The sequence below is a fragment of the Pinus tabuliformis genome, chromosome 8, assembly GCF_031772625.1.
Source record: "Pinus tabuliformis cultivar Carrire ecotype Pingquan chromosome 8, CPIR1, whole genome shotgun sequence".
Taxonomy (NCBI): Eukaryota; Viridiplantae; Streptophyta; class Pinopsida; order Pinales; family Pinaceae; genus Pinus; species Pinus tabuliformis.
Window position 1 is genome coordinate 200,339,649 of NC_142294.1, and position 18,799 is coordinate 200,358,447.

Sequence of the window (18,799 nt, forward strand, 5' to 3'; positions counted from 1 at the left end):
ATTCACTTAAAATTACTAATAATTAATAATGTTTTGGAAAACACAATGGTAACCCATTTAATGATGAAAGTGAAGCTGATGTGGTGACATGGTGGTGGAATAGAGGTGAGAAAATGTGTGAATGGAGTGAAAGTGGATGTATTTTAAGGATAATTCTTAGGCCCAACAGATCTCAAACAAGGGGGAAATAGTTGGCTCAATGTCATCGATCAGCGATGCCCCTTATTAGGAGGGGTCACTTCCATTAGTCCAAATTTCTCTTTGAAGACTAAGAACTTCCCTTTCAGTAAAGTCCTGGTGAGAATATCTGCAATCTACTCATTTTTCGATATGTGATGGAGTTTAACAGCTCCTCTCTACACCACGTCTCGAATGAAGTGATATTAAATATATGTGTGCTTGAACTTGTCATGAATCATAGGATTGTCTACTAGACTGATCCCACTCTTGTTGTCGCAACATATCACTCTAGTTTCTAGGACTTGCTCAAATATATCTCCAAAGATCTTTCTTAACCAAACTGCTTCGCAGCTAGCCATGTTAGTGGCAATATATTCTGCCTCGGTGGTACTCAATACTACAGACTTATGCTTCCTGCTCATCCAAGATAACATTGCATATCCAAGGCTAAAACAACATCCATACATACTCTTCCTATCAACAAAATTTCCTACCCAATTAGCATTGGTGTATCCATGAAGTCAAACATCTCCGACAGAATATCTCAGACCAAGTGTGATTGTCCCATGCAAATATCTCAAAATGTGTTTGGCAGCGATCCAATGTTCATGCAGAGGTTTAGTCATGAATTGACTCAACGTATTCACTGCATAACATATGTTTGTATGGGTGTTCACTAAGAACATAAGAGCCCCAATCTATTATCTATACTCAGATGGATTCACCAAATAAGGTCCTGCAACTTCTCCACATAACTTCTTGAAGTTCATTTCCATCGATGTGGGTAGTGACTTGCATTCTGCCATTCCAAATCTTTCCAACAACTTCACAATATATTTTCCTTGTGAAAGAAAAATCTCATCAGGCCTTTGCCACACCTCAAGGCCTAGAAAGTAGTGCATGAGTCCAAGGTCCTTCATTTGGAATTTAGAGGCTAAATCCCTCTTACACTCAATCATCAGGGGCTCACTACCTGTCAAGAATAGATCGTCAACATATAAAACCAAAAACAATGACATACCTTGGTCTACCTTGAAGTAAATGTTGGAATCAACATTACTTCTTGTGAATCCTAGCTTCACCAAATAATTGTTTATGTGGGCATACCATGCTCTGGGGGCTTACTTTAAACCATACAATATCTTCTTCAATATGCAAACATTTGTCTTTCAATCCTCTACTTCAAATCCCTATGGTTTGCTCAACGTACACTTCTTCTTGTACATGCCATGGAGGAATGCAATCTTCACATCCATTTGATAAAGGGTCAATCCTTGACTTGTGGCAAGGAAAATTATCGAACAAATGGTTGTACATGAAAAAACAAGTGAAAATATATCATCATAATCTTCTCCCTCTTTCTAGGAGAATCCTCGAGCCATGAACCTTGCCTTGTATTTCTCAATGCTACCATCAATTCCATGCTTGGTCTTGAATAGCCACTTTGAAGTCACCACATATTTCTCCTTTGGTCTCGACACAACATCCCATACGTCATTTTTCATAATCGATTCATATTCTTTAGCCATAACATCTTTCCAAACTTGTTCTTTTATGAATTCTTCGAATGTGGGAGGTTCGAATTGAATCATAGTGCTAATGGTTGTAACATATCTCTAATACCTGCATGGATTCTTCCTTTCTCTAAATGATCTTCAAACGAAAGCTCGACTCTCATCATCCTATAATGTGTCTCGAAGCCAAAGTGGGCTCTTCCTAGTGGGAGGATCACATGGAGGAGGATCTAAGGGATCCATGGGCTCCATGGGATCATCAATAATATTTGTCTCAAATTCGTGCACGAACAGACCATCTAAAATATCCATATCATCATTCTTCTTACGAGGAGGAGGCAGAGGAAGGTCCCTTGCTTTTCGAAGGGCGACATGTTCATCGAATGCAACATCCCGGTTAATTTCAACCTTCCTTTGACCAATAATATATATTCTAAATTCTTTAGAATTTTCACCATATCCAAAAAACGTACCTTTTCTTCCAGTAGCCTCCAACTTGTTTCTTTTGTCCTTCAACACATGAAAGTATATGGGGTAGCCAAAGATATGGAGATGACCAACATCGGGCTTAACACCTATGAATACTTCTTCGGGGGTCTTGTTGTCCAATGCTTGATGAGGTACCATGTTTTGAACATATACAATGGCATTTGTTGCTTCTCCCCAAAGGAACTTCGACAACTTTTGATCATGGAGCATGGCACGGAAAACTTCTATAATGGACCCATTCTTTCTTTCAGCCACTCCATTTTGTTCGAGAGTATAGGGCACAATTGTATCTTTCTTGATACCTTCCTTCTTGCAAAAATCAATGAACTCCTTGATGTGTACTCTCCACCATTGTCAAACCTGAATATTTTGACTTTCTTCGTTGTTTGATCAAAGATTTGAACTCCTTGAACATTTCAAAGGCTTCATCCTTGTGTTTTAGATAATATACCCATGTCTTTCTTGATAATTCGCCAATGAAGTCGATATAGTATAGATGACCACCAATAAAATGCATGGGCATTGAACCACATATATCGAAATGAATGAGATGGAGTATGGCATTTGTCTTATTCTCACTAGAGGGGAATGGTCCTCTTGTCTTGTTTCCACTAACACAACCTGGACATACTCCATCATGATGGGCTTAAACCTTGGGAATCCCTGTGACAAATTTTTCCAATTTCGAAAGAGCATCATAATGTAGATGGGCCAATCTTCGGTGTCATAGATCACTTAGATGATTAGTGTTACGAACCAATGCTAGAAGTGGTCTTCCAGTAACCCTATAGAGTCCTTCATATCTTGATCCCAATGTGAATGCATCTCTCATAGGTGATCCAACAGGCCAAGTAAGAACCTTTCCTTTGATGAAGGAAAACCTCATCCCTTTGTCTTCCAAAGCAGATATTGATACCAAATTCTTCTTCAATCTCAGCACATACATCACATCATGGAGAAAAATATATTCTTCTAAATTCAAATGAAATTTGACGGACCCAAAACCTTTAATGGGATGAGTGGAGTTGTCTCCAAGGACAATTTTCAAAATTTACTCCATCTCTACCAAATTAGAGAGAACTTCCTTATAACCAGAGAAGTGATGAGTGGCCCCACTATCAACCAACCAACTATCCCACGAATTTGAAGGAGATGAACTAGGAAGGGCAGAAATAAGATATATTCATATTGATTCAGAACATTACTTTCATGCCAGGAGAATATTGAATTCTTTTGTGTACGAAGATATTCTTAATGATCACTTGGAGCATCTCTTCTTCTTCTTTCATCTCTTCCACTGTGATCATTCAATCAGTCATCTCTTCTTCTTTGATAATTGAACCTATAGTTTTTGCTTCTAGTATTGTAGCGTGGTCCATTGTTCTTCTCAGGGTGATCTAAGAATTGTGGCCTTTCTTATGACAATTGTAGCATTCAGTGTGCAATAATTCCTTCTTTCTATTTGGATTTCAAGGAGGAGGCTTTCTTGAATTTTATGGACCTCCTTTTTCTTTCTTCTTCTTCTTGTCATGAGCGATGAATGCGTCGAGCTCCCCTTCTTCATGCTTTTGAATCCTTCCTCTTGATATCATCTTTGATTCTTCTTAAGTGAGCTTTCCAACAATTTCATCAAATGACGGGAGGACATTGTACTTACTTATAGTAGTAATAAAGGTTTCCCAAATAGGAGGGAGACCTCTTAGAGTCACAGTTAACAATTCCTTGTTAAGCACAAATTCCCCAACTCTTTGCAGTTGATCTCCAAGACAAGATATCCTCATTATGTAGGATTGCACAGACTCTCCTTTGTTCATCTTCGTGTCTTTGAGTTGATCTTTCAAGGAGATGATTTCATTCAAGTTGTTGTCACTTGGACAATTTTTATGAAAGAAATGATAGCACATTATGAGGATACAAAAAGCAATACCTTTTTTTATCTAATTGATAAATCTAAAAAAGAAGGGTTCAATGATGGAGCACATTAAGGACTTCCAAAAATTGAATATAAGGGTAAAAGATATTCCGAAGGAGCATAGGATTGATGTGTTCATAGGGACTTTAAAGGAAAACATCCAACATGAGGTTTGCCTTTGGGAACCTGATTCATTGGAGAAAGCATTTAGGTTGGCAAGAAAAATTGAAAGCAAAATTATGGCAACAAGGAAGCCTGCCACTCACAACTATAAAGACGGAAGTGTTGTTGCCCCTAGACTTCCACAAACTGCAACGCTGACATCACAACAATTGGAAGCAAAAAGAGCAAAAGCGCTTTGTTACAGTTGTGATAGAAAATATACTAAAGGTCATAAGTGTGCCGAGAAGAAAGTATTTTACATAGATTGTGAAGAGGAGGAAGAAAAGGAACAAGAGACATCAAAAGAAGAGGATACACACTAGGAACAAACCCTAGAGAAAGAATAAATGAACCCGACCATATCTTGTAATGCATTGGCTGAAATTACCACTCCTCAAACTATCAAGATAGAAGGACATATCAAGAAGAAAAAGGTAATAGTGTTGATTGATTCGGCCAGTACCCATAATTTTATTCATTGTAAGATAGCGAAGGAATTGAATTGCTTCATATATCTAGCATTAAGGTGTCAAGTGATGGTTGCAAATGGAGGAACCATAAATTGCTCTGGAAAGTGCCATAATATCAAGCTATCCATGGGAGAATATGTGTTGAATAGTCCAATGCTTTCCATTCCAATGGGTGGTGCTGATGTTGTACTAATAGTCCTGTTAGGTCTTGAAACTACTAGTGTAACCCCTTATTGTTATTAGTACAACCCCCTTATTATATTGTTGTGCCCAGGTAGTCCCCATATTGTTATTATTGTGCCCTAACATTATTATATTTATGTCGGCTCTGATTATATTATGACCCCTTAGACTCTTATATATAGAAAGGATGTATTGTCATTTGTATCATCTAAGAATTGTTCATTTGTGTAATGTAAAGGAGGCTGCCCCCTCGAAGAGGTTTATTTATAAGGCGTTCATCTATCTTTTTGTGAGCTGGTTTCATAACATTTGGTATCAGAGCTTTGGATTCTAGGGTTTTGCTGCTCCAAACAGGTCATCATGGCATTTTCGCTATAATGTTTTTGCTACGAAGTTTCAGAAGCTAAAACAAAAACCCATTTCAGAAGAAATCAGTTTGAACCTCGGGTTCAAATTCCAGATCTTGTCTCGCTATATTTTCGGCGATATGATCTGAGGAATTTAGGGTTTTTGAAAGCTCTGGAATTTCATCTCAAACAGGTCATCGTGGAATTTTTGCCATAATATTTTTTTCTACGAAGGTTCAGACTCTGAAATTAAAACCCATTTGAGCCGAAATATTGGTGAAGCTCGGGTCCAAATCTCAGATCTTGTCTCGCTATATGTTTGGAGATATAATATGAGGAAGTTAGAATTTTTGCAGACTCTCGAATTACATTATAAACAAGTGACCTTGGGAAAATAGTCATAACTTTCTCTCTAAGAAACGAATTGAAATTTCGTAAGTAGTTTCAGAAAGAGGATGGACTATAGTTTTCTATGTATATTTTTCAGATCCGAAGGTCAAAACAGTGACATGTGGCACATCCTACAAGTTCTCTCTACTAAAACATTATATAATCAGGTCACCTTAGGAGATTGGGCATAACTCTTTTTTGGAGAATCAAATTCTGATCAGACTTGCGAGGTTAGAAAGAGGAATCAGATGGCTACTGCAGGACACAAGTTTAGAACTTGGAGAATTAAAAGTACAGAGTTACAGTCATTTCAAGATCAAGCTCCTAAAATCAAGAAAAGGCGATATAAGGAAGTTTGATGGCAAGGACCCGGTAAATTGGATATTATAGATGGAGCAATATTTTGATATACATGAGGTTCAACTGTTACAAAAGGTACATATTGCATCTTTATATTTAGAACCGAATCATTTTTTATGGTATAAAGGGCTTTGTTCTCGTAAAGCACTTGTCACTTGGTCAATTTTCACTGAAGAAATGATATCACATTATGAGGATACAAAGAGTAACACCCTCTTTAGCTAATTGATAAATCTAAAAAAAAGGGTTCAATGGCAGAGCACATTGAGAACTTTCAAAAATTGAATATAAGGGTAAATGATATTCAAGAGAAGCAAAGGATTGATTTCTTCATAGGGACTTTAAAGGATAACATTCAACATTAGGTTCGTCTTTGGGAACCTGATCCCTTGGAGAAGGCATTCTGGTTGGCAAGAAAAATTGAAAGCGAAATTATGGAAACAAAGAATCCCATCACTCACGACTATAATTATGGAAATTTTTTTCTCCTAGCCTTCCACAACCTACAAGGTTTACATGACAACAATTAGAAGAAAAAAGAGAAAAAGGGCTTTGTTACAATTGTGATAGCAAATACACTAAAGGTCATAAGTGTGCTGTGAAGAAATTATTTTATATAGATTATGAAGAAGAGGAAGAAAAGGATCAAGAAACATCAAAAGAAGAGGATATACACCAAGAACCAACCCCAGAGAAAGAAGAAATGAATCTGACCATATCTTGTAAAGCATTGGCAAGAATTACCACTCCTCAAACTCGCAAGATAGAAGGACATATCAAGAAGAAAAAGGTTCAAGAAGTGAAAGATCACATCGAGAAAGAAGAAATTAATCCGAACATATCTTGTAATGCATTGGATGGAATTAACACTCAAACTATCAATATAGAAGGACATATCAAGAAGAAAAATGTTCAAGAAGTGAAAGATCACATCGAGCATCAAGAATTGAACCCAACCATATCTTGTAATCCATTGGAAGAAATTATGACCCCTCAAACTCTCAAGATATAAGGAAATATCAAAAAGAAAAAATTCAAGCAGTGAAAGATCACATCGAGCATCAACAACAAGTTCTCCAACATTTAAATGATAACACCACTTTGGTGCAGAATCGAATGAAACAACAGGTAGATCAACATCGCAGTGAAAGAAGTTTTGATGTGGGCGATTGGGTATTTTTACAGCTACATCTCAAGCAAGCTATTTATGAGAAGGAAATGTAGGCAATACTACATGCAATTAAGAAATGGCGACCTTACATAATGGGAAGACACTTCAAGGTAAAAATGGATCATGATAGTCTTAAATACCTTTTAGAACAAAGATTATCTTTAGAAGAACAGAAAAAATGGGTCACAAATATGTTGGGTTATGACTTTGAAATCATCTACAAAAAAAGCAAGCAAAATGTTTTTGCAGATGCACTCTCAAGAGAGGATGAGGATGTGGAAGCATTGTTTTGTGCTATTTCTATTATCCAACCATATTGGATAAACGAAGCAAGGGATGAATGGAAGAAGGATGAAGAAGTGTGGCCACTCATTCAAAAGTTGCAGAAGATCTCAGTTCAAACAATATTGCCAGAACTTGACGAGGAAGGAAAAATCATATTGGAGCCTAGAGCAGTCACAGAAACAAGAACCCGACAACTACAAAATCGATCAATTTCAGAGTATCTCATCAAGTGGAAGAACTTACTCGCTAAAGATTCCACATGGGAGGACAAGAATTTTATACAGAAGCATCAAGAACTACTCAAGCGTTGAGGATAACACTTTTTGAAGGAGAGGGGCATGTTAGGTCCCTATACTACTAGTGTAACCCCTTATTCTTATTAGTACAACCCCCTTATTATATTGTTGTAACCATGTAGTCCCCATATTGTTATTATTGTGCCCTTACATTATTATTGTTATGTCGGCTCTGATTATATTATGACCCCTTAGACTCCTATATGTAGAAAGGATGTCTTGTCATTTGTATCATCAGGAATTGTTCATTTGTGTAATTTAAGGAGGTTGCCCCCTTGAAGAGGATTATTTCTAAGGCGTTCATCTATCTTTTCTATCTTTTTGTGAGATAGTTTCATAACAAGTCCAATGGCTATAATATTTGGGTATGATAGCTTTTAATTTTCAAGATCTTTTCTTGAATTTTTTTCAGAAGGAAAATAAGTTGAATTAAGGGGTATCACAGGGAAACCGGGAAAGATAATCAGCTCTAACGGCATGAAAAAGTTTCTAAACAAAGAACAATAAGGCATAATTGCACAATTATGTTCACTAGAGGTTCCCACATCAAAATCATCTATTTCTCCAGATCTCCAAAAAGTCTTGGATAATCATTCCAAGGTATTTGAAACTCCCAAAGGCCTCCCACCTATTCATGATCATTATCATGCTATTCATTTGATTCGAGGAAGTGTTCCTCCAAAAATCAGGCCTTACAGATATCCCTATGCCCAAAAGAGTGAAATTGAACATATGGTTGCAGAAATGCTAGACACTGGTATAATTCAACCTTATCAAAGTTCTTTCTCTGCTCCAATAGTATTGGTGCACAAGAAGGATAGATCATGGCACATGTGTTTGGATTATAGGGAGCTCAACAAGCTCACTATTAAAGATAAATTTCCCATTCCTGTCACTGATGAATTATTGGATGAATTACATGGAACAATTTACTTCACCAAGTTGGACCTTCGTTCAAGATATCATCAAATCAAAATGAAGCCTGAAGACATTTCGAAAACAACATTTAGAACTCATGAGGGTCATTATGAATATTTGGTCATGCCTTTTGGCCTTACCAATGCACCTTCTACATTTCAAGGTTTGATGATGTCTATTTTCAAACCCTTCCTTAGAAAATTTGTGTTAGTATTTTTTAATGATATACTAATCTACAACAAGTCTTGGAAGGATCATGTTCAACATGTTGACAGATTGCTCAAACTATTGGAGGAGAAACAATTATATGAAAAAACCTCCAAATGTTTCTTTGGAGTACAAGAGGTGGAATATTTGGGTCATATTGTATCTCATGAAGGTGTTAAGGTAGACCCTAACAAAATTAAAGCCATTAAGGAATGGAAAATCCCCACATCCATAAAGCATCTACGACGATTTCTCTGGTTGACAGGGTATTATCGTAAGTTTCTTAAGAATTATGGGAGAATAGCAACACCTCTAAAACATTACTGAAGAAATATGCATTTTCTTGGACTCCTGAAGCAACGAAGGCATTTGAACATCTTAAAGAGGCAATGTGCCAAGCACCGGTCTTAGCTACACCAAACTTCACAAAAACCTTTATTGTGGAATGTGATGCCTCGGGTAATGGAATTGGTGTTGTTTTAATGCAAGAAGAAAGACCCATTTCTTTTGAAAGTTGTCGAATCAAAGGAAAGTATTTACACAACACTATTTATGAGAAGGAAATGTTGGCAATACTACATGCAATTAAGAAATGACAACCTTACCTAATGGAAAGACACTTCAAGGTAAAAACGGATCATGATAGTCTTATATACTTTTTAGAACAAAGATTATCTTCAGAAGAGCAACAAAAATGGGTCACAAAGATGTTGTGCTATGACTTTGAAATCATCTACAAAAAACGGAAGCAAAATGTTGTTGCAGATGCACTCTTAAGAAAGGATGAGGATGTGGAAGCATTGCTTTGTGCCATTTCTATTATCCAACCACATTGGATGAACGAAGCAAGGGATGAATGGAAGAATGACGAAGAAGTGTGGGCACTCATTCAAAAGTTGCAAAAAGATCCAAGTACATCTGATACATTTAGCTGGAAAAATGATTCATTAATAATTATTAATATTGATTTTTTAAATTATTAATCTGATTAATTAATTCTAATATATTAATTATTAATCAATATTAAGATAATTTAATATTTAATATTAAATATTAGTATTCATTAAATACTAATATATATTAAAAATATATAATAAATATTTCATGTTGACACCTAATCCTTGTGATTGGGTGAATTTATGTAAATAGATAAATAGGAAATATGAACAGTCATCGAGAGACGAACTGAATAGTCTCTCCCTCATGTATATAATGAAGACCTACCTGATGGAATAGAACAATCGAATCATTTTTTCCTTATGGAGTTACTGCCTGGCCTGACATGGTATCAGAGCCAACTCCCAAAATAGTTGTAACTCCCACTACCCAGTGCTCTTTGTCCACTGCCAACTGCTCTTTGTCCCCTCACAGTTCTTTGCTATACGTTGTACGTTGCTGCCAAAATTCTTTTGAACCATACGCTGCCTGTTTATAAACGTTGGTAGCCTGTGCCTGACATTCACCTGAACGATGCATGATGAATCGCTGCTCCACGTATTCTATGCTGAAATGTTCCTCTGCCATATTCTCTGCTAAAACATTCCCAGCCATATCCTCTGTAGTGCCTGGTGCAGCATTTGGATAGACCCTGTATTGAATGCGTTGTTACACTGCTCTCTGGTGTCCAAGCACTACATATTGCGCTACTCCTCCATAACTCTTGTGAAAATCTGCAATTGAACATTGTGATAACCTGTACCGTAGAAATCTCAGGTTTGCAAGTGTGTTCTCAGAGCGAGTTGTTGAATGTATACGCTCCCGTTTTTTTTTACAGCACGGCTTTGATTATATTTTAATTGTTCTAATGTGACTATCGATGTGGACTTGATACCTTGCCTTGTATGCCCCATACTCGATTTTCATTTGCCCTTGCTGTCGCTGCTCAATCTACAACAAATCCCTTTTATAGCCTCGCCTTCCCTCTTTTCCAAACCATGGTTTCATCCGTTCTGCAAACTAGGTATCAAAGCTTTCAAACTCACATGGTTTAATTTTTCTCTGCTCTTCTCTATTTTAGAGGGATTTTCATCCCATTCCTTTTTTCAATCGTACAAGGAAAAAAAAAGTCGATTGACTGAGGCTGCGAGGATGAAGCATCCGTAATTCGCCTTTGTGGAATGCTTTGGAACAAATTTTTGTCTGAGAAATTCCGCTAGAAATCGATGACGCAAGTAACCTGTTTATAGATTTGTGGCGCATAATTGACTCAGAAGCATGGAGGGCGTTGCTGGACCTTACAATGGCCGCATGTTCTTTGGTAATTTCTTGGCACACATTCGATTTTCAAGGTAGAATCTGCAAGTGTAGCGAACCCGAGGAAGCCGTTAAATAATGTTTTTAAATTGTAATCCCTTTTATGAAGACCGAATGGCATTTTTAAATGGTGAAAAGATTACATATACAAAGGGACGTATGGTAATTGAGTTTTTTATATAAAGGGGACGTATGGCATATATATATATAATGGTGGATTTATATGAGGTTTAAAGAAAAACACTTATATGGGTCACATGGTATTGGCGTCCATATTGGTATATAAGGAAGAGATTTCAAATCTTTTGAGAATGCCCTTTTGAGTACAATTTTATATTATATTGGCAGAAGTATTTTTCTATCAACAGAAGTAATTTTTTTTACAGAATGCATTCAATCATATCCATGGTGGGAATAGTTCTCACTGGCAAGGAGAACTATCCTGAATGGTCCCGGATGATAAAACACACCCTCATTTTCAATGAGTTGTGGAAAGGAGTGTGTGTCGGAGATGGAGACAATGAACCAGTATAGTCTACCTCAGACAAAGAGCTCATCATGTGGGAAAACAAGAACAATAAAGCTTATGCATTAATCACAACATCTGTAAATGAAGAGGTGAGTCGCCATATTTCGTCATATTCAACTGCCTTCGAAGCCTTACAAAAGTTGAAAGAACTCTATGACTCACATTTTGCACTTGAAGTTGTTAAACTAATGATTAAACTCTTCACTCTTGAACTACAAAATAATGATCCTCTTGCTCTTGCATCCGAAGTAAAGTCTATAATGCATGCTATAAAATCCACTAAGGTTAAATTGGATATTCCTCTTATTGCTTTATTCAAGGCACAATATCCTACTTACTCCAATTATCTTGAGTCATTGCAAGCAAATGGACATCTCAAAGATATAACCTTTGACTCTCTTGTGAAAAAGTTTGCTGAAAGAGAAAAAGCTTTTGGAAAGAAGACAACCCCTGAATCTTCTGAAGAGGCTGTATGCCTTGCTCATAAGGAAAAGCATCATGCTCAAGATTCTACAAGAGGAAGAGGTGGTCGAAGAGGAAGAGGAAGATATTTCAGAGGCATCTTCACTTGCTTCTTGGAAAAATGATTGGTTGCTTGATTCAGGAGCAACCTACCACATGACTCATAAAAGAGGTTTTTTTGAAGATTTCATTGACAATGTTGATGGAGAAGTACGATCTATGCTCTTCTTCAAGAATGTAAAGATAATGTTTTGGGCTGATGTTGTTCTATGTGCTGCATATAGTCCATCTAATGCTATTAGAAACAAGACTCCTTATGAAATGTGGTATGGACATGTTCCTTCGGTAAAGCATCTCAGGGTCTTTGGTTCCACCTGTTATGCCTTGATACCAAAGGTACATAGAAACAAACTTGGTGCTAGAAGTCGTAAGTGTATCTTTCTGGGATATTCAAACACCTCCAAAGCATACCGCCTCTATGATGAAGTAAATAAGAAGTTTGTTGTATCTAGAGATGTATTTTTTCTTGAATCATCCAAAATTGACAATGCTGTTGAGCGGTAACTTGATCGCTTGGATAGATTCACAAAAGCAAAATCATTTCAAGAATTTGATAATCAGATTCCACATCTTGAAGGGGGGATTCCTATACTAGATCAACATGTGGAATCTTCTGAAGAACACTCTCCCCTGCATGAAAATCCAACAACGAATGATTCTTTAAGTGATGTATTTGATATAATTGGGAGACTCAATCTTGATTCAGCCCCAACTCAATCAACGGAGCAGCCTAGACCACCAAAAAAAAAGGTCCCCCAAAGTGGGTGACAAAGACACTTGAAAGTTTTCATCTTGATGAAGTTGGAAAGACATGAACCAGAAATTCAAACCGGAAAAATGGAGGTGATGTAGATGACTCTAATTCACCTGTTGATATGAATGTTTCTTATGATTGTGAATTGAACTTGTCTACAGATTTTGAACCAACTTCCTTCAAAGAAGCTGCTTCTCATGATGAATGGAAAGAAGCGATGCAAAAGGAGTATGATGCCCTCATAAAGAACGACACTTGGAAGCTAGTTGATCCTCCATTAGGAACCAAACCAATTGGCTGTAAGTGGGTCTACAAGAACACGTATAAAGCTGATGGCTCACTTGACAAGCACAAAGCTAGGCTTGTGGCAAAAGGTTTTGCATAGAAGGAAGGGGTCGATTATGAGACTTTTTCCCCCATAGCAAAATGGGCTACCATCCGGACACTCTTTGCACTAGCAGCTTAGAACGGTTGGAAAGTCCATCAAATGGATGTAAAAACTGCTTTCCTGAATGGAGATCTAAAAGAGAATGTTTTTATGTCCCAGCCTAAAGGATTTGCTGTGAAAGGACATGAACATAAAGTATGAAAACTTGGGATGTCCTTGTATGGCCTCAAACAAGCACCGCGAGATTGGTATGAAAAACTAATTGAGCATCTTCTAAAACTCAATTTCAAACATTTTGATCTTGATGATGCAACTTTATTTGTCAAGAAAGTTGGAAAAACAGTTGTATATCTTGTGGTATATGTAGATGATATTTTGATGACAGGGAACAATGAAAGCTACATTGCATCCATAAATAAGGAATTGGGGAAAAGTTTTGAAATGACTGATTTGGGCTATGTTCATTACTATCTTGGCATTGAAGTAACCCAACATCCAAAGTCCATATTTCTTTCTCAAAAGAAATACATTGGAGATCTGTTGAATAGGTTTGGCATGACAGAGTGCAATCCTCTTACTACTCCAATGGAACAAAACTTAAAGCTCACATCTATTGAAGGAAAAGAATTTGAGGATGCAAAAAAGTATAGACAGCTTGTAGGAAGTCTCAACTACCTAACTACTACAAGACCAGACATTTCGTTTTCTATTGGAATCCTCTCCAGGTTTATGCAAAAGCCTTGTGAGGGACATTGGTCTGCTGCAAAAAGAGTTCTAAGGTACTTGAAGGGAACTCAAGACTTTGGAATCAAGTATACACAGGTGGACGACTTCAGTTTGATTGGATACTCTGATTCAGACTTTGATGGAGACAAAGAAACTGGGTATCAACTTTAGGATATGCTATGAGTCTTAGATCAGGAGCTGTCTCCTGGAGATCACACAAACAATCAGTTCCAGCAGATTCCACAATAGAAGTAAAATACGTGGCAGCAGTTGAAGCAACAAAAGAAATTGTGTGGCTCAAGAAAATTCTTGAAGATTTGCAGGTAAAACAAGTACAATCAACTCCACTCATGATTGACAATACCTCTACAATAAAGTTGGCCAAGAACCCAAAGTTCCATGATCGAACGAAGCACATCAATTCTAAATATCATCATATTCGACATCATGTTGAGGCCAAAACAATCCATCTCCGTCATTGTTCCACAAATGAGCAAATTGCATACATCTTCACCAAAGCGCTTGGAAGAGAAAAGCTTAAATGATTCAGAATGATGCTTGGACTCACCAACATCCCTTCAGATTAAGGGGTGAATGTTGACACCTAATCCTTGTGATTGGGTGAATTTATGTAAATAGATAAATAAGAAATATGAACAGTCATCGGCAGACGAACTAAACAGTTTCTCCCTCATGTATATAATGAAGATCTACCTGATGGAATAGAACAGTCGAATCATTTTTGCCTTACGAAGTTACTGCCAGACCTGACATTTCACGCCCTAATTTATAATTAATAATATTACTACTATTATTGATTGCTTGCAAGATCAAGCCGCTCTTAAAAAACCTGATCTCTCCCCCTCAAGGCACATTTGTTGAAGGCAGGAACATTATTTTTTAACGTAATTCAGGTACAGGAGATCATCCATTCCAGCAAGCTGCGGGGTGAAAAAGGCATGTTGGTCAAGCTCGATATGGCAAGCGCCTTCGACAGAGTGGATCGCTCATTCCTCTGCAAGGTCCTGCTTTCATTTGGATTTTCGCAACAATTTTTCAACCTTATAAAAGCATGCATAGACAAACCCTGGATAGCCCCATTAGTCAATGGTCGCCCCACGAAATTATTTCAAATCCAGAGGGGCATCAGACAGGGGTGCCCCCTCTCCCCATCCATGTACATCTTGATGGCGGAAGCGCTTAGCCGTAAATTGTCTGCGGAAAAATTAACAGGCAGTATCTCAGGTCTCAATCCCAGCCAAGGAGCCGAAGCCCAGAACCACGCCCTGTTTGCCGACGATATACTCCTATTAGGCGGAGCATCCTTAAGAATATCCAGAGCCATGAAAACAATCCTGAATAATTATTGCAGAGCTTCTCGGGCATTAATTAATGAGAACAAAACTGAAGTGTATAGCTGGAATGTTGATCAAAGGGAGCTCTCTGACATTACCTCTCTCCTTGGATTCAAAGGACAATTAAACTGGGATAGATTCAAGTATCTGGGCCTTCCCATAATATCAGGTGCAAACAAAAGAACGTTGTGGACTGAAATAATTTCGAAATTTAAAGCCAAAATTGCAGCGTGGGGAGGCCACTGGCTGATGAAGGGAGGCAAAGTAATCCTTATAAAAGAAGTGTTGTCGGTGCTACCAATCTATCAGGAAGCGTTCCTCTTAGCTCCAAGAAATGTCTCGGACCAAATTTCCAAAATGCTCAGAGACTTCATGTGGCAGGGAGGAAAGGGAAATGAAAAAAAAAATCACTTGGTGAAATGGGAAGTGGTTAAAAAAACAAGAGTAGATGGAGGCTTGCAAATAAGAGATCCAGCTCTTGTTAATTTAGCAATGGGGGGAAAATTTTATGGAAATTGATCCATGAACCTACCCATCCGGTCAGCGTATTGCTTAACTCCAAGTACAGACCAAACAAAGACCTGAGCAATCTCCAGAATGTAAATGCAGCTAACAGCACGCAGGTGTGGAAATTATGCTGTAGGAGTAGCAAGTTTTTCAATAAACAGGCTTACAGGATTCCGGGCAATGGCAAGCGCACCCAACTGTGGAATGACAGAATTATGGGGAAAGAACCTCTGAAGGACAAGGAGGACATAGCTGATCTCAGGGATTGGCTGAAGCAGGCAGGAGTTAATACCATATTTGAACTGTCAAAATGGGATCAACGTGGAGACTGGATAGGATGGGATTTCCATGGAGTCCCAGAGAGGTTAATACATCAACAAACTATGCTAGAAGACTTGCTGGAGGAAGCAGCGCCCACCAACAGAAATATGAAAGACAAATGGGGCTGGGGCCAGACAGGAGTGTACACGACAGCAGCAGGATATAGAGCTTTGCAAGAATCAAAAAATAGTAGTCAAAACCCAGCCTTTTGGAAGAATGTCTGGGACCCTCTAGCCCTTCCAAAAGTGAATTTCTTTTTCTGGACTCTGGCCCATAATAAAGTCTTGACCGGAGACAACCTCGAAAAAAGGAACATAGCTGGACCTCACAGATGTATTCTATGTAGCAGCCATGCCGAAACAACCCAACATCTTTTTCTGGAGTGCCATTTTGCAAAAGAGGTATGGAGTATCATTTTATATAATTTTCAGATTACTATGCCTTCACCATCCTCTGTTGCAGATCTATTTGCCATTTGGAACAATATCTACCCTCAGAGCATCCCTCTTAAATCAATCTGGAAAAAAATATGGACAACAATCCCAAAGTACGTGTGTTGGCAGCTCTGGCTTGCTAGAAATCAGCAGATCTTCAGAGAGACGAAGCACACTCCAATGCAAGTTGCAGCAAAAGCTAAATCATTCCTTCTAGAAGCAGTTCAACAACAGTACGTTAAAGAAGATCCATTGCTCTTGCCTGAAGAAAAAAGATGGATTGGCATGCTAGAGCCCAGGCCGCATAGGCAGCTCCTCTCTCCACAAAAGGCAAATCAGGAATGGCGCATAAGAGAAGAAGATGACAAATTCCAACTGTGGTGGCGGTCTCAAAAGTTAACTACAATTTTCTTTGACGGAGCATCCAAAGGGAACCCCGGTGATGCAGGTGCAGGGGGGGTCATATACTCAATTGATGGGATAGCAAAAGACTGCTTCAGCTGGGGACTCGGCCAGAAATCTAACAATCAAGCAGAGATACTTGGGTTGCTAAAAGCCTGCCACATTGCAAGAGATAAAGGAGTTAAAGAACTTCAAGTTTTTGGAGATTCAGAGTTAATAATAAAGAGCCTGAAGATGGGAAGCTTATTTAGAAATGCCAGCCTCAATAAAATCCTGGACAGGCTGAAGAGAGTACTTCTAGATTTTGATACATGTAAATTTTACCACATACTCAGAAAGTCAAATGCTGAAGCCGACCAGCTTGCAAACAAAGGCAGCTCCCTGCTGAAAGGATTGCTAATTGTAAACACTGAAAGCACTATTCAAATGCCCTGAATACCACGCTGTTTGAGAACAACAACCTGGAATCTGAAATATGTATTATAATGTAACCAGAGTAGCTTGGGCTTAGATCCAAGGTTTTCAAATCAATAAAATCATAATCGTTTTAGTTAAAAAAGAATATATATATATATATATATATATATATATATATATATATATATATAGATATATTACTACTATTGTATTAATATTTAAATTAATAAATTAACTCATCAGTGATTAATCAAAATTAATATTATTTGAAAAAGGTGACATTCATCTCATCCTTATCTCCTCATAACTATTTAAATAACTCATTTAAGCTCTTCTACTATCAACATTCAAAAGGTCCTGATGATGGATCCCGGTTGGGATTTGAAACATTGACGAAAAATGGTTTTTACTGTGGATTTTCTGGTAACTAAATATAAAAATATAAACCACAGATGTCTTAAATCCAGATTCATTATGGTACAAAGATCTCTTATACTTCTGTAAGAATTTCCATCTCAAACAAAAGATTCTTCTGGAATTGCACACCTCTCCCTTAGGAGGGCATTCAGGATTTTTAAAAACTTACCACAGGGTTAAGAAGGATTTTTTTGGGATGGCCTTAAATTTGATATTCAAAAGTTTGTGGCGAAATGTTTGGTTTGCCAACAAAATAAAGTTGAGACAATTAAGACCCCATGTCTATTACAACCTTTATCCATTCCAAGTCAATATTGGGAGGAGGTTTCAATGGATTTTATCATAGGTTTACCCAAGTCCGAAGGAAAGAGTGTCATCATGGTGGTAGTTCATAGACTTACCAAGTATGCACACTTTTGTGCATTATCTCATCCATTTAAAGTGAGTACACTTGCTACTGCATTTATGGAGACAATTCAAAAGCTACATGGAAATCCAAAGATTATTGTAAACGACAGAGATCCTATTTTCACTAGAAATTTTTGGACATAATTATTTTCTTGTCTGGGTATTCAGTTAGCTCATAGCTCATCTTATCATCTTCAATCTGATGGGAAAACTGAGATAGTGACCAAATGTTTAGAAGGGCATCTTCGTTGCTTTGTATCTGATAAACAGACACAATGGGTCAAATGGTTGCCTCTGGCTGAATGGTGGTATAACACTTCCTTCCATACTGCAACAAAAATGATTCCATTTATGGCACTTTATAGATATCATCCACCGTCCATCACATCATATTTAAGAGAAAATTCTAAGTTTCAAGCAGTGGAAGATAACATTGAGCATCAACAAAAATTTCTCCAACTCTTAAAGGATAACCTCACTTT

General features: G+C 37.6%; 1 protein-coding gene across 1 annotated transcript; it reads left to right on the plus strand.

Annotated features, from left to right (window-relative positions):
• Nucleotides 1-15,243: 15,243 nt before the first annotated feature.
• LOC149234822 (uncharacterized) lies at nucleotides 15,244-15,930 on the plus strand. Its single transcript, XM_089368388.1, has one exon. It carries the CDS (start codon nucleotides 15,244-15,246, stop codon nucleotides 15,928-15,930), a length of 687 nt encoding a protein of 228 aa, XP_089224514.1.
• Nucleotides 15,931-18,799: the final 2,869 nt, after the last annotated feature.

Coding starts and splice junctions, on each gene's coding strand:
- LOC149234822 (XM_089368388.1), top strand. CDS start 15,244: ATGGCGGAAGCGCTTAGCCGTAAATTGTCTGCGGAAAAATTAACAGGC.